The sequence below is a fragment of the Pseudopodoces humilis genome, chromosome 18 (genome assembly GCF_049639895.1).
Source record: "Pseudopodoces humilis isolate 2021_Gansu_Grassland_sample_001 chromosome 18, ASM4963989v1, whole genome shotgun sequence".
Lineage (NCBI taxonomy): Eukaryota > Metazoa > Chordata > Aves > Passeriformes > Paridae > Pseudopodoces > Pseudopodoces humilis.
In genome coordinates, this window is record NC_142217.1 from 10,603,193 (window position 1) to 10,625,161 (window position 21,969).

Genomic DNA, 21,969 nt, shown 5'->3' on the forward strand with positions numbered 1-21,969 from the left:
ACTCTGGTGGCGGGCGCAGCCAGTCTCGTAGCTCTTGATGCTTTCGCTTCCCTCGAGCTCCAGAGTTGAAGTCTGTGTTATAACTCCGGAACTGGGGTCAGAGGAGCAGGCGGACGCTTGCTAGAGGGGAGCGAGCGACCCTCGGTCCAGCTCTGCGTCCGACACCCACCCGTGCGCTCCACGGAGAGAGATGCTCCCCTGCTTCCCTGCCTGCCCGACTCCCGAAGGTGCCACGGTTAGCGAACATGTGCTGACAGATGAGTCGTGACCCATCGTGTGGATCCTAAAGGAAAGTGTCTGTGTGCATCCCGGTCCGTAAGAGTCGCCTCTCCCTGCTGTAACTTTTAAGCTTCTTCGGTAAGAATTGTAACAGGTTCTGATCTGCGGAAAAAACTGACCAAGGCAGCTGCTCCAAATTCAATATAAGAAAACCACCATTGGAAGCAAACTGCACTAGAAGTAAAAAATTAAAGTACTTGCTGCTCTTTTGCAGGATCTTTTACAAGGTAAGACATTGCAGATTTACACAGTAGTAGACATTACACTATATCCTTCTTAGTTTAGGTTTGAATACATTCTTATCTGATTCCCATCATCTCTCTGTCCCAGGGGCTACACTACAAGCTAAAGCAGACACTGATACAAATGAAATGGGAAACTCGGGGAGGCAAGAGCACAACAGTAATGTATGTAAAACAAAGTATTTAATGAAATGTCAGTATCATATCTTTATTGTTACTTAAAGGATAAAAAACTCTGTAAGAGTTTAATAGAATACTATTGCTTCAAGAATCACTTTTGATGTGTGACATCATCTAAAGAGATTTTTAAACGTTTCAAAAGTTTCAAAAATTAAAAGTTGCAGGCATTACATTTAGAGAAAAAATGTAAATAAAATCTGTGTCATTGAAATCTTTAAGGACTGGACTGGTAAAGTAAAATATATGACAGAACAGAAATTTAAGAATTGTGGCAGCTGCTGCTCATACTCTAATTTTAGCAATTAATAGTTTTATCTGTTCTCTCACACTTCATTAAGGAGTTACTTTATGATCTGATGATATTTTTGTGTGTTTGAGCAACTTTCCTTTCTATCAATGTTAACCAAGAACAGTCCTTTTTGTCCCATTCTGAGAATATGTATCTGACATAATTTGACTGTCCTGATTACATTAGGCATTAGAGTTTAGGATTCAGATAAAAAATTTTATCTTTTTTCAAGTTCTCATAGAGGGTCTAAGACACAAATACTTTTTGTAGGAGGAATTTTCTGTATTACTAGAAACAGTTCCAAGAGAGGTCAAAGCATTAAAGGTGAGACTGTTAGATTTCTCTTTCAGAAGTGCATATTCCCACTTGAAGTATCCACAACTTTTCTTATTACCTCCTTGCTTGCCAACAGGACAACAAAAAAATGCTCTGCCGTGATTTGGGCCAGCATTTGACACAGAGAGCTTTTTGGCTCTTCGGCCGCAGTTACACAGAGGGGGAGTTGATTTTCCATTTTTCACAGCTCTTACAGACTCATTGAAATTGACTGTGGAGTTCAAAACAGCAGGAGATACTTTGGGCAAATTTGAACTTCTCAAAGGTAAGGAGTGAGCAAAAGAGGAAGTTCTCTCTTGATATATACGAAAAGACTGTTTTTTTGCTGGTGGGCATGTTTTTGGACTAGTTGGCTTTCTTTTAGGAGCCTGTAAAGGAGTAGAGTAATTTCTAATTAATGCTGATTGTGCTGAAACAGCATTTCCCTTTGCAGATGGTAACTTAAAAGCTGAACATTGTGAAGTCTGCCTTTGTACTGTACCTATATTATAGACTGTAGTATCAGGACTTTTGTAAACAGACCTCAGAGGTTCCATGGGTGCTACACTTTCCTCCAGACTCTGATTATCTGAACTTGTCACAGCCAATTGTTTTGAAATAGTTTCTTCTTCAAGCACTGTTAGATTATCTGTACTTGAGTCATCTTTGAGCTGAACAGAGTCTGAATTTTGTTCATACTGAGATTGTGGTATCAAAGCAATATCTTCCCAGTCTGTCAGCAGAGACAAGCACTCAGAACTGGTGCTGATGTCCCCACTGGAGAGAGTAACTGAGGGGATGGTAGTGGAGACAAGCACCAGCCTTGATCCCTGTACGGGGAGGCTGGGCCTGGCTGTTCTCAGAGGCTGCCCAATGCTCAATCCCTGCTGGATGCCTGTTGATGCAGGACTGGGACATGGCTGTGCCAGAGCCAGAGGAACAGGAAATCTGTCAGAAGAAGCTGCTGAAGAGCTTTGGGAGTGAGCATGGAACTCAGTCCTTGAGCTGCTGCGGGGTACAACGTGGACAGCTGCAGAGGGATCAGTGCAAGTGATCTGCTGTTGCCCAGTCTGTGCATTAGAATTTATCCTGTTTCCAGCAATATTGTTGTGTTTGTTCTCAGCCACAGATTTTATTTCACAAGTTCCATCTCTAGATGTTTCAGGTCTGCTCTTACTTCCCAGTGGAGTCTTGTCAGTGATGTTTACAGTCAGTGTTCTGGAAATTGAATTACTCTTCTGCTGTGCCTAGGGAGTCCATAAACAAAAGCAGATTCTGGAAAGTGAATACCCAGACATTTTGGGAATAAATGTACAAAATTAATAAGCGTATCAGCCTAAGGATGTTCTTTCCAAATCATAGTTAAGATGCTGGGTTTATTATTTGAATAGCTCACCTTTCTTCTGTATTGCAGGCTACAAAGCAAGTAGACAGGAAGATACAAAGTAGTGACTAACCTTATCCAAAGATTTAGTAACTTTCAGCACACATCCGTCACAAATCAGCCTCCAAGCAAGACGAGCAGTATTCCGGGAATCATCCAACCCTTCCAAAGTATGGTTATATTAATGTCTTTTTTTTTTTTTTTAACTGCTACTGGGGATAGTTCTTATTGCAGGAAAAATGTAATCTAGGTAAGCCTTACATGAATGACAAGGAGTCACATAACTGTGACACTTAGTCATCTAGTTCAAAAAAGGGAAGCGGAAGTAGAAAATTCCAAATAATTCTCTGTGCTGAAACATCTGAAGGATTATCCATAGAGCTGAATATCTGTTCACAATTTTAAATATCCCTGCTCTTTTCATTAATCAAGTTAAAAAAAAAAACAACAAACTAACCACCATATTGTGCTGGAATTGTCTCACATTAACATGATACCTAGAGCTATCAGGTAAAATCAAGTTTCTTTATCTTCACCTCTTTTCTTTTGCATCTTAGCAATTCATAAATTGATCCTGTGAACATGCACTCAGTAGCAGAGATTTCAGAAATTAATTATGAGGTTAGAAATAACAAACTGATCTCAGAGCACTTTGCCTTTCTTGTTTTGATGATCTGGTCTGTTGGACAGAACATGGTACAACCTGAAACAGTAATTACTGTAATCAGAGTAATGACTATTAACTAGCTGCTTTAGGTTAAGTTAGCTAACTAAAGCTAAATAGTACTGTTTAGCTTTATAAGACATATATTTATATATATATATTAAAATGAGGATCATCATGCTTACCAGAATGTTCCCGTCCTTCAAAAGCTATCCCCAAATCCTGCAAAGCTCCATTTAGCCCTTTAGGCTTTCTGTTATAGAAGGCCTAAGGAAAGAAATGCAGGTGCTTAACATGAAGCATTTCAAAACCTTTCCCTAGTGAAGCAAAGCCATTTTGGGAATATCCCCTTACGAATAATAAATCTCACAAGGCAATTAAGCAAGTTGGGTATCTGCATTTTACAGTGAGGATAAGACCATAAGTGACTTACCCTGTTAGAAATCAGAATGGAAAGAACCATGAATCCCTTCTCTCAGTCTTAAGCAAATCCATTCTGTCTGAGCTCTGAAAGTCATTTGTCTGCACTCTATGGCTTACACTGATGAAAATCTTAACAGACTAGCATTGAATAATGCTATAAATAAACAACTATAAATAATACCTTAAGATGCAATCAAAGGCATGGGCATGAAAATATTTGGCATAGGTAGGGATATTTTTGTAAGTGAAAAAAGTGAGTACTACTACTTGCTCCTGATATGAGTATCTGATTTGATCACTAGAAAGGGGGAATATTCCTGGTGTTTATCTTTAGAGACCTAATTCTGCTGCCTACCTGTAAGGTACCTCTAAGTAGACTATAACGAAGACTTCCTTCACACCAATATAAGGCACACAAGACAAAAAAAGATAGGAAGCAAGGAGAGCAGAACATGTCAGGAAAGGAAGAGCAGCTCATAAACACAAAATAAAGCCAGGTTACTGTGGTCAGCGGGACATACAACCCTGCCTTGTAAGCTCAGCTACAGTTAGCCTTTGAGGTGAGGGTGGGTAGAAATGTTTCAGTCTGTCAGTCTTCTCACCCTATACGTTGCTTTGAGATCAATCCAGGAATTCAGAATGTCAGGTTTGCGCAGCTGCTTCCTTTTACACTCGTAGTGCAAACACACGCCCAGGTCCCAGTCTGTGCAGAGAAAACCACAGTCAATCCACTACTACAGAACTGGCCTAAAATCCACATATGTGTCCCTTTATGTGGCCTAAAAGTCTACATAAAGGGACACAACATCAACACAGTATCAGCATCCTGTGCTGCTGGATAGCAGGCACAGGCTGTGAAGTGATTGTCCACGGGAAACCCTAGGGTTGCTGCAATGGGACACCAGAAGAAGCAAATCTCTGTTTTAGTGAATAACTTAATGCAGTTAAAGATCCCAAAGACATCATTAATACATTTAGACACACTAAGAATAGTCATACAGTTCACTAAAGCCGAAAAATATAAGTGTCAGACCATGGAGTCAAAGATGCAGTGAACATGTCAGGATTCCATGGATTTCATATTTTCAATCCTATCCCAATATTCCATATTTTTAATATCTAATAACAGGATTTTGGCTGCCTAGAAGCGAAGACAATTTCACTAGCGCCACCTAATGTTATTACTGTGCAGAAAGAGCAAATGAAAATGTTACTTACCTGTCCAAGTAACAAAGGCACACGCTTTTGCGTCTGAAGAATTACTCTGACTATCTGTACTGAATATAATTTTCTTCTCCTTTTGTATCATTTGAACCCATTTCAAAAACTGAGATAAGCAAATGTTGAGAGGCACCCCTTCATCAACTTGTTTCTTCAAGGAACAGAACAAGAAGCATGCATGTGTTAGAATGCACTGAAATTCATTTGAGGCTTGTTTCTTTTTAGCCCTTTAAAGGACTCTTTAAATAAAACAGTCAACAGCAATTGTACAATTGTAAAACAATGTTAAGTCACAATTATACCTGTGTTATGCCAGTTAGTTCTGTACAGAATTCAGAGAGAATAGGATGCTCTTGGGGCTGGACATACATGTGGAATTCAGATTCAATAGCTCCTGTTGAGGTGTTTAACAGGACTGCTGGAAATTCAACTGCAACAAACACAGAAGAAGAAGAAACCAAACAAAACAGAAACAAAATACAAAGCCAGGAAGGTTAAAACTGTTCTCAGGAATGGCACCATTTTAAAATGGGTCCCTGCCAACTCAGCATATTCCATTATTCTATTCTACATATATACATTAAAACATATAGTTTAGATTTCAAGCATGATGCTGGCAAGGTCAAGGTGGGTTTCATTCCTGTGATTTGCTTAAGAGCTGGACTCAGTCCTTGTCGGTCTCTTCCAGTTCAGAATATTCTGTGATATATACGTATATATATATGACACGTAATGACGACACAAGGTTCAACGCCAGCCCGGTGCACTCACTGATCTCGGGCCCGCGCCGCCCGCGGTCCTCCCAGCACGTGGCCTCGAAGTCCAGGACGATGAGGAAGGGGAAGCGCTGCCCCGCGGCCGCCCGCGCCCCGCTCCGCGCGCTGCTCCGCGCCAGCCCCAGCTGCCTGCGGACACGGACCGCGCTCAGGGGCCGCCTGCCACCGCTGCGGCCCCTCGGCGCCCGGACACCGCCGCGGCCCCTCGGCTGCCCGAACGCCGTCATAGCGCCCCGATCCCGCACCTGGCCAGGCGCCTGGTGGCCATGGCCGCTCTCCGCCGCCTCAGGGGGCGGCCGCCATTTCAAAGCTCCCGCGGGCCCGCCCCCATCGCGCTCTCGGCGCTCGGCTGCTCCGGCCGCGGCCCCGGCGCCGCCCAGCGCGATCCGAGAGCCCCCGGAGCGCAGGGCTGCGCCGGGCCGTGAGGCGCCGCCTGGCCCCGCCGCTCCCGTGCGGGCCATGGCGAAGGGGCTGTGCCTCAACGGGCGCAAGCGGCCCGGCGAAGCCGCGGAGGGGCCGCGGGCGGCGCGGAAGAGGCGGAAGGCAGATGGCGGCGGCCCGGGCCTGGGCCGCGAGGTGAGAGCCGAGCGCCCGGTGTGAGGAGCGCGGTGCGGGCCGTGCTTCCCTTGCAGCCGCTTGTCGGCGGTGTTGCTGTGTCCCGCGTTGGGGTGCTGGGAGCTCAGCAAAGCCGTGTACACCGGCAGTGTACCGGGAGGGTAGGGTACAGCCAGTGCCTGCAGGTAGCATCATAGAATGTCCTGAGTTGATCCACAGGGCTCCTCGAGTCCAACTCTTGGCCCTGCACAGGACACCCCAGCGCAGACACACACACACCGTGTGCCTGAGAGCATTGTCCAAACGCTTCTCGAACCTTCGCAGGTTTGGAGCCTTGACCGCTGCCCTGGGGAGCCTGTTGATGGCCTGGATTGTGCTGCAAGAGATGTGGAAAATAACTCATTTGGAGTGCTCCGCATTACATTTAAGAATTTTTGTTTAAAAAATAGATACATTCTCCAATATAATCTTGTAAACAAAGCAGATCTTGAAAGGAGTGTTGTGTGTGCTCAGCACATGCACCCCTGGAGGATGCAGAGCAGCCCCACCTCACCCAGGGCACACTGAGTCAGTGCCCATGGCACAGGAGTTGGTGTGTCCAGCCTGTGAGATCAGGCCTGTTTGTACCCGGTTAGACACAAATTCCCGTGGTTGGCAGTACCCCCTCCTTGGTGAATCAAAACCTCTGCTTTTTGTGTGGGTTTTTCTGCAAAGCTTTAATTAGGCCGTAGTGAAAACAACGGTGTCATTACTTGTCTCAGCATGAGAGATGAGGCACTAGCAATTACACCAGCCTGTGCTATTATTGCCAGATGATTCTTAAACACTGGAACCTCTCTTTAGCTTCCTTACCCACTGACAAATGTCTTGAAGAGCACACCAGCTCAGTCCCATGTGGGCAGGCTCTGTCCAAACTACTGAGCACACGGCTTGTTAGTGTGCAGGGGAAAAGAACTTCCAGTGGTTATTCATGCTGTGAGGTTTTACATTCTCTAGTGTGTGGTGTTTTTCCCTCTGTATGCCTTGATGTCTTTTTATCACCTATAAAAAGAGTATGTTTAAAATTTTTACAGGAGTTCTTTGGAACAGAACGTCTGGTCAGTGGAGGTCACCAAAATGCCACATTTACTTGCTAATTAGCCTTTAGAAGAATTTGTGCATCTAGGCTTAAAGAACTTCTGTGTAGAACTGTGTGGCACAGTCCCCACCTCATCTCCTCAGTGCTTGTTTTCTGCAGCTTCCTTGGATTTTACTGAAGCATTTTTCCCTGCAGGGGTCAGCAAACCCTTCTGGCAGAGCAGATCCCACACTGTAGATAGAGAAAACCTCACATGGTGTGAGTGGCTGTATATAACACTTGTAAAATGTTTAAAGCTCTACAGGAGCAAGTGGGGGACAGGGTTGAGAGACCAGGATATTGTGTTACATGTCAGTTGTCTCCTTACTGCATACATCTTATGTTAATTTTTATTAAATGACTCTCTGAAGTTAGAGTACCTGGGTTACTGAAATCTTGATTAAATGTAATACTGAAATGGGATCTGAAATGAAACTTGTGTTCATAAAGAATGGAAGAGTTACTTTAAATGTAGCTGGATGTATCCAAATAGTTTCTTTTTCCTTCTTTTTTCATGGACTGGTGTGATTACATGAAAGCTCTCTTTACCAGCTTTTCCCTTTCACAGGAAAAGTCGTGTCATTTGTCAGCAGCTCTGCTTGGCGAGGACTCCGAAATCAGCCAGGACCACCTGTATGAGCTGCTGAAATATGCAGCTCTGGGGAAATGCCACAGTGCAGCACAGCCCAGGTACATCCACAGCTGCAATCAGCCTGGTCTCGTGTTCTCCCCTGGTGTGCAGACATTCCTAAAGGAATATTGGCCATGCTTTGGAATGCTTGCCGTGGAGTTGCCATAACCAGCAGCCTGGATTGTGCAGATACAGTTGTTCTTAGACTTGGCCAGAAAGCAGAATTCCTCTTCTGGCTGAAATCCTACCATTCCATAGTTTTGTTTCATGCAGTTTTGAAAAACTAAATGACTGCTTTGGAACTGAAGAAGCTCCACACACTGAGAAACAAAATACCCTGTTAAAATATTAATACAAATATTAATGCATTTCATGTTAGATATAATTGAAACAGAATGCTCTAGAGCATTTTAGAAAAAACATATTTTAGTCACTTTTTCCTTTCACTGGGCCACTTCTCAGTACTGGAAGGGAAAGGTTGAGGAGGGCTTATAACCTTGAATGGCAAAAACGAATCTTCAAATGAAACTCAAAGCAGAAAATATCCCACTTTAGATTTTAATAGTGAGTAGAAAATTATTTTGTGAAACTTATTTTGATGCATTAATTCACCAGACTGCATCAATACAGTTGAAGTTGCTGGTATATTCACATTCTGATGCACATGAATGAGGTATACGTGTCTTGAAATGGTATGGTGCAGAAATTTGCAATAACTCTTTCTCTGTCTGCTGTATTCTGTTACTTCCAGGAATATGTGGCTGTTTGAGATAAGCTATAAAGCCTCTTCTTATTGAAGTAATTTGGCACTTTGCCATTTACTGACTTAAAAGCTGGGCTGGTTCCAACTTTTTTTTAAGAGTGTTTGATAGATAATTGTTTTGCTTTGATTTTTATGTTTTGGGTTTGTTTTTTTTTAATTATTGCTCTTTTTTAACTGCAGCTGGTGCCGTATTTATCACCAAAGCCACCTGGCTGGGGTTGTGGTTGTTGTTCTACATGAAATGAGCCAACTCCATTTCTACAGATTCTATTTACAGTTCAAGCACCTCAGGAAAGTGTTCCGGCACGTAAGTCCCCAGACTGCATCGGTGTCTTCTAAACTTCTTTCAGTCCTGAAACCACATCCCAGGGATAATGGCTGCAGTGGAATTACTGCCATTCCCAAGGATGTGGCCATCCCTGACAGCAAGTGGAAGGATCTGTTTGCAGCAGTTGTCAGCTCAGAACAAAGGAGCGGGACTTTGATATTAGGAGCAGGATTTCAAGACATGTGTCTTTGAAGCCTTACCAGGTGAAATGTTCATTGATGTTTCAGTCCTCTGACTGTTACATATCCTGTACCTACAGGATGCCAATTAGATTATAAATATCAAGGACTAATTTCAATAATTTGGAATTTACTCTGAGTGAGGAGGGTTTCAATAGAGTTATGCTAGTCCCACTGGTTGAAAAATACCACTTTTATTATTTGCACTTTGTCAAGTTTCTCCCATTTCCCAAAAAGAATATTTAAATAATTTTTTTAATCTTCTGACTTACAAGGAACATTTTTGAAGGAAGATAGAAAGAAAGGACTTGAATTCAAGCTTCTAGAGAGTCCTTTCTGAACTGCAGCAAATGTAAATCACAACTTAACTGGAAAGACTGGAACTGGCTTTAGTTTCTATCAAAGAAGGTCTTGAGATTTGCCTTCTTGATTGTATCAGGCAAGGCAAATCTGTCCTGTAGTACAAAGAATCTTTTATCATCCCTCGTTGGAACAGGTTTGGTTTGTGTTGGGTTTTTCTACTTGATAAAACACCAAATGTATTTCCACTATTTCTTTATCCATCTTCCTTTGAATTTGGCTGGTTTGGGGATCAATAAACCCCTCATTTGCTTGTTATTTCTGTCTGTTGTTCAAAGTAACTAACATGTTTTCACATTTTCTTTTTTCAGAGATTCACACTAGCACCTTCCGCTAACTTCCCAGTCAGCTTGTATGGAGAAAGAACAAACCTGAAATCTCAAAACACTCCACAAGGTATTTTGTTTGGGTTTGCATTGTATCTTTCAAGAGAGTGACTCACTTTGAACAGAAATTTATGATTTTGCATCCTCTGCAATCCCAGCGTTCTGCCATGGTAAACTTGTTTGGAACACATACAATGGCTTAAACCATGAGATTTCTTACCCTGACTAGTGCAGTAACTCAGGTTGGGCCGATTGTCAAAGTGAATGTAAAATGAAAAGGTTTTAACATATTTAATCCAAATCCCTGCTGCTTTACTACCCATTTTGTGATTATTTTATTCTAAGATGTATCTAATCAAAGAGACAGAGATATAAATTAGGTTTGAGCTGAGAAGACTGTGTCTTTTTCTCTGACCCTCTCCTAGTCTGTTGTGCCAGGTAGTAATTTGGAATGGTGCAGCCTTTAAGTGTTGATCTGGTGCAGAAACTGAGCTTGACAGATGCTTCTGTATTTTACAGGTTTGACTTCCACCAGCAGTGAATGCATTGTTAAAAGCTCAGACTTGCAATGTGATCCCATCATTCAGAGATACGGAGAAAAAAAAAAAGGCCTTACAAGCTATACTCTAACTTTAGAAGAGCAGAAAAAAAATGATTATCCCATAGAAGGTCAGTTTTTGAGTGAGGGCTGTTTAGTTGTTTTGTTGTGTTGGGGGTTGTTTTTAATTTTGACAGTTTAGTGATACAGTTTGTCATATAAGATGAGTTGTAGGAGAAAGTTATTTTTCTTATTCCTGGGTATGTTTTCCCTCCAGGTTCCCCTGGATGCAAAGGCTACATCTCCACAGAGTGTGATCAGCAGAGGACAGACAGCAGCCCTCTCTTCGGTCTGGATTGTGAAATGGTAAAACTCAGTGTGTGTTGCCTTACAAAACAGAGTCAGGCATCCAGCTCCTACCAGCTGCTCCCAAGTGAGCCAAGCACTCTGTATTTGTGAAACCACTTCTGATATCTTGATATCTGCTGCCAGTCCCTTCCTTGGTGGTACCAGTGCTCATGCGGCAGTGGTTCTGGCAACAAGACAGAAATAATATCCTCAGCCGAGAGCTCAGTTCTGTGGAGTCCCAGAGCAGCAGCTGGATCTGCCAGGCCTGTCAGCAATGCTGCAATAACCCATGAGACTCCTGTGAAATTCCTCCTCAGAAATTCCAAACCTCCAAGGTTTGGGAAAGGAAAGATACTTCCCTGTCACACATCTTTCCTTTAGCCGTCACAGTTCCTCTGGCAGCTGCTGTGGTGAAGAGTCCTCCTTTAGGGCAGTTTTTCCTTGCAGAGATACCTGTTTGGCACCAGCATTAACTATTGATACAGCCTGGGCTCTACCTTTAAATTGTACAATGTCTCTGGGGCTGGTGCTGTCAGTGGCACTTGTGCAGTGCAGAGCACAGACTGATTCTGTGAAATCAGCACTTCTTTACAAGGTTTTTCTGTGCCATGCTTGCCTGGGTGTTTGCTGTGCTTACAGTGCACATTTAACAATTGAAATGAAGCACAGGAGAGTATAAACCCACCAGCTGTGAGTGGTACATCTCTAAGTCAGGGAACTCCTTCGCAGTGATGCTGCTGCAGCCAAAGCTGATGTTAGCTAAGGTTTTTGAGTGGCAGCATCTTGCTGATTCAACAACTGGCTCTGCTTCTTCCTGACAGTGCCTGACTGCAAAAGGGAATGAAGTCATCCGTGTGTCTTTGGTGGATGCACAGGGTCAGTGCCTCCTGAATGAGCTGGTCAAACCTGAGAGCACAGTGGTGAACTACCGCACCAGGTCACTTGCACAAACCTTTCTTATCTCTTTGTCTTTCTGAGCTGCTGCCCTTTCAAATTCAGCCTGTTACACAGAACCTTTCAGAAACCCCTTGGTTTGCACAGACGCCTGCTGCATTTCCTTCAGTGTTAAGAATACAGTTCTTGCTGTGTGACTAAAGTGACCAACATTATGTGTACAATCTGCTGCACAGTGCCCATGGGGCTACCAGGCAGAACCACTGCCCTTCTGCAGTGTCCATGGGAAAGTTCTGTTACAAATTAATGATACATGGTACAAGTTACTCTTCACTACTGGTTATAAAATAAGATGGAGTCCATAGCTAAATTTACTCATATGTAAAAAATGCAGAGAGCTTGTACACACCTTTAGGGTGAGGCTCAGGATTATAACAAAAGCAGGCAAAACTCAAGGCTTGTCTTCTTCAAAACTTCACCTGGCTTTATCGAGGATGTGATGTCCCAGTCCCCTCGGGTTACTTGGAAGCACCTCCCTTCACCATCAGACTTCCAGTAGTTCCTTACCTGTGCTGTCTGATGCCAACTGCATCACTTAAGAATACCTGGGAGAAATAAACTTTTGAAGCAGATGTGGTAGCACTCTTAGCAGTTTAGCTGCAATATATCCTCTGATGTTGGAACAGAAAACAGTAAATAGCGTTGTGTGATTTGCTACACCGAGTTCATATTTTATAGGACCTGCTTGTAATATTTTCCAGCACACAGTGTTGCTAATGTGTTGCTTTTAACTCACTCAACTTTTGTTTTGAAGATTCTCTGGAATCACAAAGAAAATGCTTCTTCCAGTGAAGACAAGACTGTCAGACATCCAAACCAGGCTAAAAAAAATGCTTCCCCATGATGCAGTGTTGGTGGGTCATTCTTTAAATTCTGATCTTCAGGCTTTGGAAGTGAGTATGTTTTTAAGAGTTACACATTTCACACCTGGACACTCTTTAACAATTGCTCTTTTTATTAGCAAACACTTGTTAATTGTTTTTTATTATGAATAACCTTATCTGTAAGGATTTAAAGGTCAAGAACTCTCATTACAGTTCTAAAATTTGCAAGGGGCTGTACAGAACCAAAAGTCTGTCCAGACACAGATATTGTTGCAACTGCAGCTTTACCACTCTGCTTCAGCCAGATGCTTCTGGTAGCTCTGTCATGGGGAGAACTGAAGTCCTTTCTGTGGGTAATTTAACCAATCTAAAATGCTTGAATCATAATTAATCTTTCTAACCCAATCTAGATCTTCCCACTAGAGTGGGAAGTAGAAGGGAGAGTTGGACTTGTTTCATTATTCATTTTGCTGTCTTGTGGATGAGGTATCTGTCAGAGAGACACTGGCAGCTGAAATTAAAAGGCAGAGGCACAAAAAATTGTGGAGTTACTGTCCAGTTCTGTATGTCTGCTGCTCTTAAACTAAACAGGGAATGATTTTTCTCCTCCAGATGATCCACCCCAGTGTTATTGATACTTCACTGCTTTTTGCCAGAAGTGAAGGTCGAAGATTTAAGCTGAAATTTCTAGCCAAAGCTGTTTTAGGGTAAGATTATTATGTACTGTCATGGGAAAGATTAGAAACTGTCATGGTGGGTCATAGGGTCTTACTGTGCCACTAATAGTATCAGAATTATTATTTTGTTACTAAGATTCAAAGGAAAGGAGCAGGTTGTGCGAGTAAGACATGGTAAAAAGGAATTTAGTGGCTGCTTGAAACATCAGGGAGCATTATAAATGGGCTTGTCTTTGAGCAAGCAGGAATGTTGTGACCCAACCAGATTTGAGTCCCAGCAAAACTCGCCTTCCTGCAGGGCTGTAGAGGTGTATTGAATTGTAGAACAACAGAGGCACTTTGGCTCACACAGATTAGAGCTGTTTCAGTTGGCAAGAAAGAAAGGTTAATGCATGAAAGTCTGACCTTCTGACTTAAATCATATTTCTCAGTGCATCAGCTACCACTGGATAGTATCTTAGTGAGATAGTTCTCCCCATACTCACAGTGAATGGCAATGCTCTGCAGTGCCAAACTTCACTGAACTGGAGGTTGCCTTCCTCTCTGTGTGCAAATTGTGAGTTGAGCCATTGGTCAAGAAAGAAGTAAAATTTAAAAGTAGTCGTGCATCAGAATAGCAAGTATTAGCACAGCTTCTGTCAAATTTCCCCTGTACTTGGCACTGGTGAGGCCACACCTCAAGGGCTGTGTCCAGTTCTGGGCCCCTCAGTTTGGGAAGGACCTTGAGACACTTGAGCACATCCAGAGGAGGCAACGAGGCTGGTGAGGGGCTGGGAACACAAACCCTGTGAGGAATGCCTGAGGGAGCTGGGGTTGTTTAGCCTGGAGAAAAGGAGACTCAGAGGTGACCTCATCACTCTCTGCAGCTAACTGAGAGGTGTTTGTGGGCAGGTGGGAGTCGGTCTCTTTCTCCAGGCAGCAGCTGACAGAACAAGAGGAGACAAAGCTGTGCCAAGGGAAGTATAGGTTGGATATTAGGAAGAAGTTTTTTGCAGAAAGAGTGATAAAGTATTGCAATGGTCTGCCTGGAGAGGTGGTGGAGTCACCATCCCTGGATGTGTTTAAAAAAAGGCTGGATGTGGTACTCAGTGCCATGGTTTAGTTAAGGTGTTCAATGATCTTGAAGGTCTCTTTCAACCTGGTGATTCTGTGATTGTGTAAATTCCATAAACCATTGCAAAAACATTTCTTGCAGTATCTTTTGGGAATATTTCACAAGAATGCTGCTGCACATAACATAAATCCTTTTTGGAGAGGGGAAAGCTCTTTTACCCGAAAAGGACCCAGTTTAGAAAAGACAGGATATTTGTCAGTGTGGAAAAACAAGATAACCTGCCTGTACACCTAATTTTGATGCCCTAGGAAGGAAATCCAGTGTGAACAGAAACTTGGGCATGATCCTACAGAAGATGCTAGAGCTGCATTGGAATTAGCTCAATTCTTCATTGAGCAAGGACCAACAAAGGTATTTATATCTAATTAAGATTTCTGTCCTAAAATATGGAACATAATGTGTTTTCAAAGAACAAAACTTCACTCCTGCCCATCCTCCTGTTGTTTTCAAAGAGAAAATGGAGCTATGATAGAGGCCCCAGTTTTGACAGCTTGTTATTTCCAGCCTATACCCAGGTACCTGAATATCCTGGGCACTACCAGTGTTCAGTACTCACATCAGCCAGCATTGCTGCTGATCCTGAAGAGGGCACTGAGTAAAGAAGGATGGAGACACTTCCAGCCTGCAGGAATGGCTGTAATTTTTTTAGATGAAAGGAGAGACCTTGTGTGTTATGGTAGTGATTCAGCTGGTTTTATGAGTCCCTTGTGTTGTTGATTTCGGAGAGAACTTTCTTGGAGATGATTGCCTGTTGATGCTGTGAGCGCTGCATGCTCGAAAATGACAACAGAAAATAATAAGGCAAGAAATTAATGCCCATGTTTCTCCACTGCTGGAGTGTGCCTATGTGACTCACAGGGAAAGCACAGGCTTTTTGGTCAGTTACAATTAGCTGATGAGATGAAAGCCAGCTAATAATCTTCTTCCTTTCCCAAGGTAGCAGAACTAAACTTGGAGATGCTTCTGACAGCTGAAAAACTGGCTGAGGTATCACAGAACAAAGCTGCTCTACAGCCACAAGGATGTGGGTTCCAGAAACAGCTGAATGAGCCTCTACCATTATCCAAACCATGGTAATAAGATTCTCAAATATGTATGTTTTTCCTTCAATTGAATCCTCAGTAAAATCAAACAAGTGCCTTATGTTTTTCAGAAGCCATCAGGATCTTCAGACAGACACAAATAATTGCAGCATAGTGCTGAAAAACTTTAAGCAGTTTCATCTTAAATTTCACAGAGTATTTCCTAGGCTTCTTTTGATGTTGTGGACAAGAATATTCTTTCAAATTTCTTACATGAATTGTAATTATCTGACAAGCATTCCTTGAAAGTTTTTATTCCCCATATTGAAAAGTATTGTGATTCACAGTGTACTTCTCTCTGACAGTTTTTTAGATTGTCTGCAGGAGACTGGCCAAAAACCCCTCCTTTTGGGCAGACAGGGATTAGACTCTTCTGGCCTGTGTCAGAGTAACCTGAGCACTTCAAACAAACAGGTGAATGGACTTAGAGTGGGTTGGTCTAAGCATCAAAATAGTTCAAAGTTGTTCTTGTTCTGGGAGTGGGTAGATGAGTCCTATTTTAAAAGCTGACTGACAGTACTGTTAGCAATAGTGTTAATACCAGGTTAGCTAAATCCATTTGAGCATTTCAGAAATGAGCTTTGATCCTCTGCATCCTCTCCTGACTCACCCCAGAAGAATTTCTGCCTGAGGGCTTTCTTGGATAATAATGAAAATTAAAGTTGAGAGTTAAATTCAATACCCTTGCTTCTCATCCTCTGCAGTACAATTGTCTTGTACCTCTTTGAGCCTTGTGTGCTCTTGTCCCTCCAGATTCTTCAGAGAGCCTTGGAAGATGTTCCCCTATCCAAATTCAGTATCATTGGGTTCAGTTTGGGTCCAGAGTATCTTGCATCTCACCTTCATGCTGGACTTTATGAAAAGGTATTATTTTTTGTTCGAGAATAGTTTTCATGCTGAGCTTGTAGAGATGTGATTTATCAGAGGCACTGACTAGTTAGTTCCTTTGCTTTGTGAAGTGCCTTCTCTAATCTGTGTTCCAACAGGTGAGAAGCAAGCTGACTGACATGCTGACAATTTACGCAGGTCCTTTTGACGAAAACTTTTGCATGAAGTCTGTGAAGAAGGAATTTGGGAGGTGTGGACCAATCCAGTCCCTTACAGTGGTAACTGAAACATTCCAGGTGAGGAGCACTCAAAGGTTGCTGACAGACCTGGAAGGTCTGAGTAAAGTCTTGGAAGGTATGGATTAGAACCAAAGAAATACCAGTTATTCTGTTTGGAGTTTTTTTGTGGTAGTTGAAGTCATCAACTACGATCATTCAGGGTGCCTAAAAAGCTGCCCCACACAGTAACAAGTGCAGCTCATGTGCTGCTCAGAGGACTTGAAACACTGGGGAAGCTGAGGTGGTTTTTGTCCTTCTAAAGAGAACCGATATGTTAAGGCCTTTAACAGCCAAAGGAGAAAAAGAAAGGGTAGTATTAATTGTAGAGTTAATTGAAGGGGGTTTTAAACAGCTAGAGTATGGTGGAGTGTTACATATTTACCCCCTGACTTTTTAAAAAGGGAGGGCTAATGTGTGTCATTGGTAAACCTGAAGTGTCTTGCTCTTCTATTTCAAGCCATACGTCTGTATCCAGTATGAAGTGCTGGAAGCTGCCCAGCTTGCTGTGGAAAGCCTGAATGGAGCTGAGGTAGCAGGATCCTGCATTAAGGTAAAAACAAACAGCAAAAGTTATGTTCAGCCCAGGCACAGCCTCCAATGCATCTGTAACATCACAGCAGTGTGTCTGGGCAAATGCTGGCTGCTTGTGCTGTTACAATCTCCCTGTCCCTGCACAATTTAGGGCCACTGGCAGAAGGGAAAAGGCTGGATCCCTCTTTTTTTCCTTTCTGCCTGTCAGCAGAAGGGAGTTAGAAAATATTCTGACCTCCAGCTGCATCTTGAAAAGGCAGATCCAAGTAACAGGGCTATACAGAGTATGGCATTGTAGTTTTATAGTGTCCCTTTATCATGACTAATTAAGTTGGCCTTCATTAGTCGTATTTATTTCAAGTGATGGAAAATAACCTGCCTACTTTTGGTAATGGGAGAAAAACACTTTAAAATAGAAGCTCAGAGCACAGAGCAGTGTGGGCTCACATGCTTTTTATTCCTGCTGCATCCACCCCAGGTCCAGAGACCAGTCACTGCAGCAATGCTGGACTGCAATGTTCTGATTAAGGAATTAGAACTGGATGTAGAAAATGAAGGTGTGATTTATGTGGCTGGTCTAAAGAAGTCATTAACAGAGACAGACTTGCAAGAAGAATTCAGCCAGTTGAAAGACTTGGAAACACTGTTCCTGCCAAAGGATCTTCAGAGTGGAAAGCACAGGAACTGCTGTTTCCTCAGTAAGTAGCTTCACACACAGCCTGCATATTTCCTTCAAATAAGCTCATTCAGCAGCCCTTGGGACTTTGCACAGGCACAGCAAGAGCTACTGAAACATAGGTAGGGATGGTATTTAAAATGCTCCAGTGAAAGCACATAGTGTTTAGAGGAGCACTTTACAGCTAAATATTTAAGAGGAAAAAATACCTGCTTAAAAAAACTCCAAACGTTTACTTTGAAAATGTTAGGGTAGCTATTGGGCTCCGGTACTTCCATGTGAGGGAGGGGTGGCTACTGTGCAGCTTCACCCAGACCAGTAATCACCTCTGAAAGGTGAGAACAGCTCGGTGAGTGCTGCTGCAGCCAACTGGCATTTCTAGTCTGATGTTTATCTGTAGCAAGATGAGGATCTGCTTGCTGCAGTGATTTGTTTCTCCTCTCCCTCCAGCTCCACACCTTTAGCTCTGTCTTGTAGGTGCCAAGGAGGGCAGGAACAGCATTGCCAAAGCATGTTCCCTTCTCTATGCATTTCAGAATTCCAGAAAACCCAGAGTGCTGTGGATGCCCTTGAAGCTATAAATGGATGGACCATGAAGGGTAGCAAGCTAAGAAGTAGGAATGCCCTTGCTCCAGGTCACCTCTGGAGATGGATTTGGCAAATGAATCACAGCAATGGGAAACAAGGAAAACACATCTTCTATGAGAAAATGGAGCAGCTGTCTGACTCTGTGAGTGTGAGGCTCTGCTGATGTTTGTTGCAATTAGTGAGTCCAGGGACTGCCTTGGGAACCTGCAGTGGTAACTTTGAGCTGACTGAGGTGCAGAGCTGCTTGTGACAGAAGGGTCTCCTTGTGCTGGAACAAAGGAGCTGCCAAGGATCAGTTTCCATAGAGCACTTTGAGAGGTAATTCCACACGAGATAAGGGGATGTTTGCAGGGCACTACATAATGTTCAAACCATTTAGCTGCACAGGGCAGTGGGTGGTGCTGCCCAGGAGCTGAGGCCTGGCACTGGAGAGCTGACAAGAGTCACAGGGAGAGGTGAGTGGCTGTGGGGCTGCACAGGAAAGAAAAGCTCTAGTTGAGGGATGGAGATGCAGCTCTCATTTTTACTGTGGTGCCATTTGAGCAGGGCCTGTGGTTCTGCAGCTGGGCCACTGCACTGCCAAGTGCCAGGCAGGAGCAGCATCACTGCTGCTTTCACCTGGGCCATCCCACAGGTCAGCCTCCCCACACACTTAGAAGTATAATTGCTGATGAATGGAGGATTTGAATGCTTCTGTTCTCTTATGCAGGAGCAGGATCTAAGGAAAAAGGTGAAGAAGTTAGACAACCATATCAAAAAGCTTTATAGAAGCCTGCAAAGTAACACCCTGTGTGTTGTTCTCTTTCCTGGAGTGAACAGGTAACTTCCTACCTATGTTGCAAAGAACCAAAGAAAAACAGAGCCAAGTATTTTTATCTCGATCTACTAAAAATTAAAGCCCTGCACAAGGAAGAGAAAGCCCAAGAGAGAGGCTGAAGAAGCTGTTGAGCTTAATCTTTCATGTTGGGCCAATAAAACCTCAGCCATAAGTTCTGCACAAAAAGCAGGCCTGAGTCACACCTCATGTATCTGAGGGTCCACAGTGTTCATTAATTGTACAGATATTATCAGTTCAGCCACCTCCCTCAGAGGACATTTCATCCCCATTGACAATGAGAGAAATTTTATGTGGCCATGAGAGAATCAAGCAGAGTTTCTACAGCAGGCAGGATTTTTGCTGGGATTTGGTTTCTAAAACCACCCGATTACTGCAGCCAAGGCCTCACCTACCAGTAGTTGTGTTGTGGTACCCCACAATGTGCTTCAGCCACAGCTGATCAAAGAGGTGGTTCATGGCCTTATTCTCATGTGATGGACAAAAATGAGAAAACCCAAATTTGTTCACTGAGTCCTTCAGCTTTTATAAGAGGGAGCAAGTCATGCATTTGAGTTGGGCTGCAGTACTTCTATCAGGGATACTTCCAGCTGGAGTGGGCTTCCTGCATTTCAGCCCCTGGGCCTGAACTGTCACAATCTTACTGTTTAATTATTAACCAGAGAGGTTCAATCTTTCCTAAGCAAAGGAGAGGGAGCTCCATCTCGGGCTGGGAAGAGATTTCTTGCCAAGTGTGAGGTTCTTGTATTACTGTTTCCCTGAGGACCAACAGCTCAGAGGAGACTTCTTGATTAAAAAGGATGCCAAATAATTGTGGGGTGGAAAAAGAATGCTGACCCATGGGGTTACAGGCTTCTTACTGCCAGCCCAGCAGAGTTATGTGCACAAAGGCTGAACTGAGCAGAACTAACACACCTCTTGTTTGTGTTGCAGCACAAATGGATCACAATCCGGCCTTGGTCTGATGGGAATAAAAGATGATGAAGGGAGGAGTGCTTGTTAAACTGCCAAGTTTTTAAGCAAAGTCTTTTGTTAAGATATTTTTAATTACTTTAAATATTGATGTCTTTGTAAAGATCTCTTACCAGAAGAACAATAGGCTTTCACTCTGTATCTTCTACAACGTCTAAAAATAAAAGCCATTCAAAGTGTCTTAAAACACAAAACTTTTTCCATTAACCCTTCTTTCTGTGGGAAGGTTGAGCCAGGCAGGTGCTTAGGCAGGGCAAACCGGAGCAGTGCTCCACAGGAGTTGGGCAGGATTGGCCTGTGGATGTCATTCCTTGCTGGAGACCAAGGTACCGGCTGGGGCATCTCCCCTGGACCATCCCAGGCCATGAACCAGCCAGCCAGGTCGGTGCAGAACCTGCAGCAGCTGCTCAGCAGTTAACAGCTACCCCAGGGATTGTGTGGATTTCTGGAACTGCAGCACCAACTCCTGAACTGGAGTCACTGCCTCCTTTCCGGGAAAGCGCTGTACTCAGTCCACGGAAAGGAGGAATCAGTGATTCATACCTCTTGGACAATCTCGGCTTTCTCCTCCTTCCCTGACCACCCCCACCCTCCCCTCACACGCAAAAAGTTTCCATGCAGCTGTGGGAGGGGCAAGGGATGTTTTAAGGAAAGCACATGGCTGTGTGGACTTTGCACAGCATCGCTGTCAAAAGGGAGCTGGAAGCTGGATGAGGTGATTTGCAACCTGACAGCTCCAGACCTGTCCTCTGCAGCCATTGCCACTTGAAATAGAGGCTGCTTGAGCATCTCCTGTTAACATACAGAATTTCCAAGCACAAAGATGCTTAGGAGCGTTTTAGGCACTCAGAAAAATAATTTGAGACATTAAAAGGAAATGTTTGTTAAAAGGTTTGACCATAAGATGAGGGTTTTTTTCATGTGGAGTTGGAATAGGCCGAGATAAAGTTGAAATAGTTATCATTCTAGAAATTAATAAATACAGCTGATGGAATATTTACACCCTCCTACTTTCCAACCCCAAGTTCACTGGGCTGGCTGGGCTGTGTCCTTGTGTTGGGATTTGGGAGTGGCTGTATGGAGGAGCAGGCACAAATACAGGAAAGCAGAAGAAAGGAAAGTTCAGCACAAGCCCAGAAGCAGCAGCGAGCAGGCAGGAGATGCTCATGTCAGTGTCATTAATGACTACTGAAAGCCACCTGAAAATTAAATCTATTATTCAGCAAGATGAATACGGCCGTTTTTCTCACACAAAGGTACTTTGGCCACTCCAAGTGAGCTTGGCATTCCTTGGCTGCAGCTGTTGCAAGCTGGCATAAGCAATAACATCAGTGCTACTACAGAAAGTGAAAGGGAGCCAGTCCCTGCTGCTGAGCCAGTCCAGCAGACACTGGAAGCTCAGGGAGTGAAGGGCAGACTGACCCCAGCACTCATCCCTCTCTTAAGATTCCCTCCAGCTCAGGTTGTTCACATCCAGCATCTCCTTGTGGCAGACACTAGCACTGCAAAGCTGAAAAAAACCAGCTAGTTTTCCTTCCACACACTTAAAAATGATGTGGTCACCTCCCTACCAGGACTAGATGGGATTTAGTGAGCATCCAGGCGTCCTGCTTGAGAAACTCACATGACAAATAAAACTAGCAAGAGTCCTATTCATAGGCATGGAAAAATAAGTAATTTGTCCCTTTTTAA

General features: G+C 43.5%; 2 protein-coding genes across 3 annotated transcripts; one reads left to right on the top strand and one right to left on the bottom strand.

Moving 5' to 3' along the window:
* Nucleotides 1-703: 703 nt before the first annotated feature.
* On the bottom strand, nucleotides 704-6,234 carry ERI2 (ERI1 exoribonuclease family member 2). Its single transcript, XM_014252406.2, has 7 exons — nucleotides 5,769-6,234; nucleotides 5,300-5,427; nucleotides 4,995-5,148; nucleotides 4,379-4,479; nucleotides 3,539-3,620; nucleotides 2,763-2,851; nucleotides 704-2,552 (listed from the first exon to the last, which is right to left on the bottom strand). The coding sequence occupies exons 1-7, from the start codon at nucleotides 6,232-6,234 to the stop codon at nucleotides 1,218-1,220; spliced, it is 2,355 nt and encodes a 784-aa protein (XP_014107881.2). The 3' UTR covers nucleotides 704-1,217.
* REXO5 (RNA exonuclease 5) lies at nucleotides 6,159-20,471 on the top strand. 2 transcript variants are annotated; one of them, XM_005522935.3, is made up of 19 exons: nucleotides 6,159-6,349; nucleotides 8,014-8,135; nucleotides 9,020-9,146; nucleotides 10,018-10,102; nucleotides 10,552-10,701; nucleotides 10,848-10,936; nucleotides 11,740-11,855; nucleotides 12,627-12,765; nucleotides 13,309-13,403; nucleotides 14,736-14,838; nucleotides 15,424-15,560; nucleotides 15,875-15,983; nucleotides 16,323-16,433; nucleotides 16,556-16,693; nucleotides 17,133-17,225; nucleotides 17,685-17,904; nucleotides 18,419-18,612; nucleotides 19,180-19,289; nucleotides 20,239-20,471. In XM_005522935.3, the coding sequence occupies exons 1-19, from the start codon at nucleotides 6,233-6,235 to the stop codon at nucleotides 20,306-20,308; spliced, it is 2,325 nt and encodes a 774-aa protein (XP_005522992.2). In that variant the 5' UTR covers nucleotides 6,159-6,232; the 3' UTR covers nucleotides 20,309-20,471. The 2 variants fall into 2 exon arrangements, with proteins under 2 accessions (XP_005522992.2, XP_087920476.1); XM_088064350.1 differs by having other exon boundaries at nucleotides 6,194-6,349; nucleotides 7,998-8,135.
* Nucleotides 20,472-21,969: the final 1,498 nt, after the last annotated feature.

What these genes read in the sequence shown, in the direction of transcription:
- REXO5 (XM_005522935.3), top strand. Translation starts at nt 6,233, where the DNA reads ATGGCGAAGGGGCTGTGCCTCAACGGGCGCAAGCGGCCCGGCGAAGCC. An exon ending in GCCCGGGCCTGGGCCGCGAG is followed by an intron (nt 6,350 to 8,013) that starts GTGAGAGCCGAG and finishes TCCCTTTCACAG; the next exon opens with GAAAAGTCGTGTCATTTGTC. An exon ending in CAGGAACTGCTGTTTCCTCA is followed by an intron (nt 17,905 to 18,418) that starts GTAAGTAGCTTC and finishes TATGCATTTCAG; the next exon opens with AATTCCAGAAAACCCAGAGT.
- ERI2 (XM_014252406.2), bottom strand. Translation starts at nt 6,234, where the DNA reads ATGGCCCGCACGGGAGCGGCGGGGCCAGGCGGCGCCTCACGGCCCGGC. An exon ending in GCGGCGCGGGCCCGAGATCA is followed by an intron (nt 5,428 to 5,768) that starts GTGAGTGCACCG and finishes TGTTTGTTGCAG; the next exon opens with TTGAATTTCCAGCAGTCCTG. An exon ending in AACTAACTGGCATAACACAG is followed by an intron (nt 5,149 to 5,299) that starts GTATAATTGTGA and finishes TGTTCCTTGAAG; the next exon opens with AAACAAGTTGATGAAGGGGT.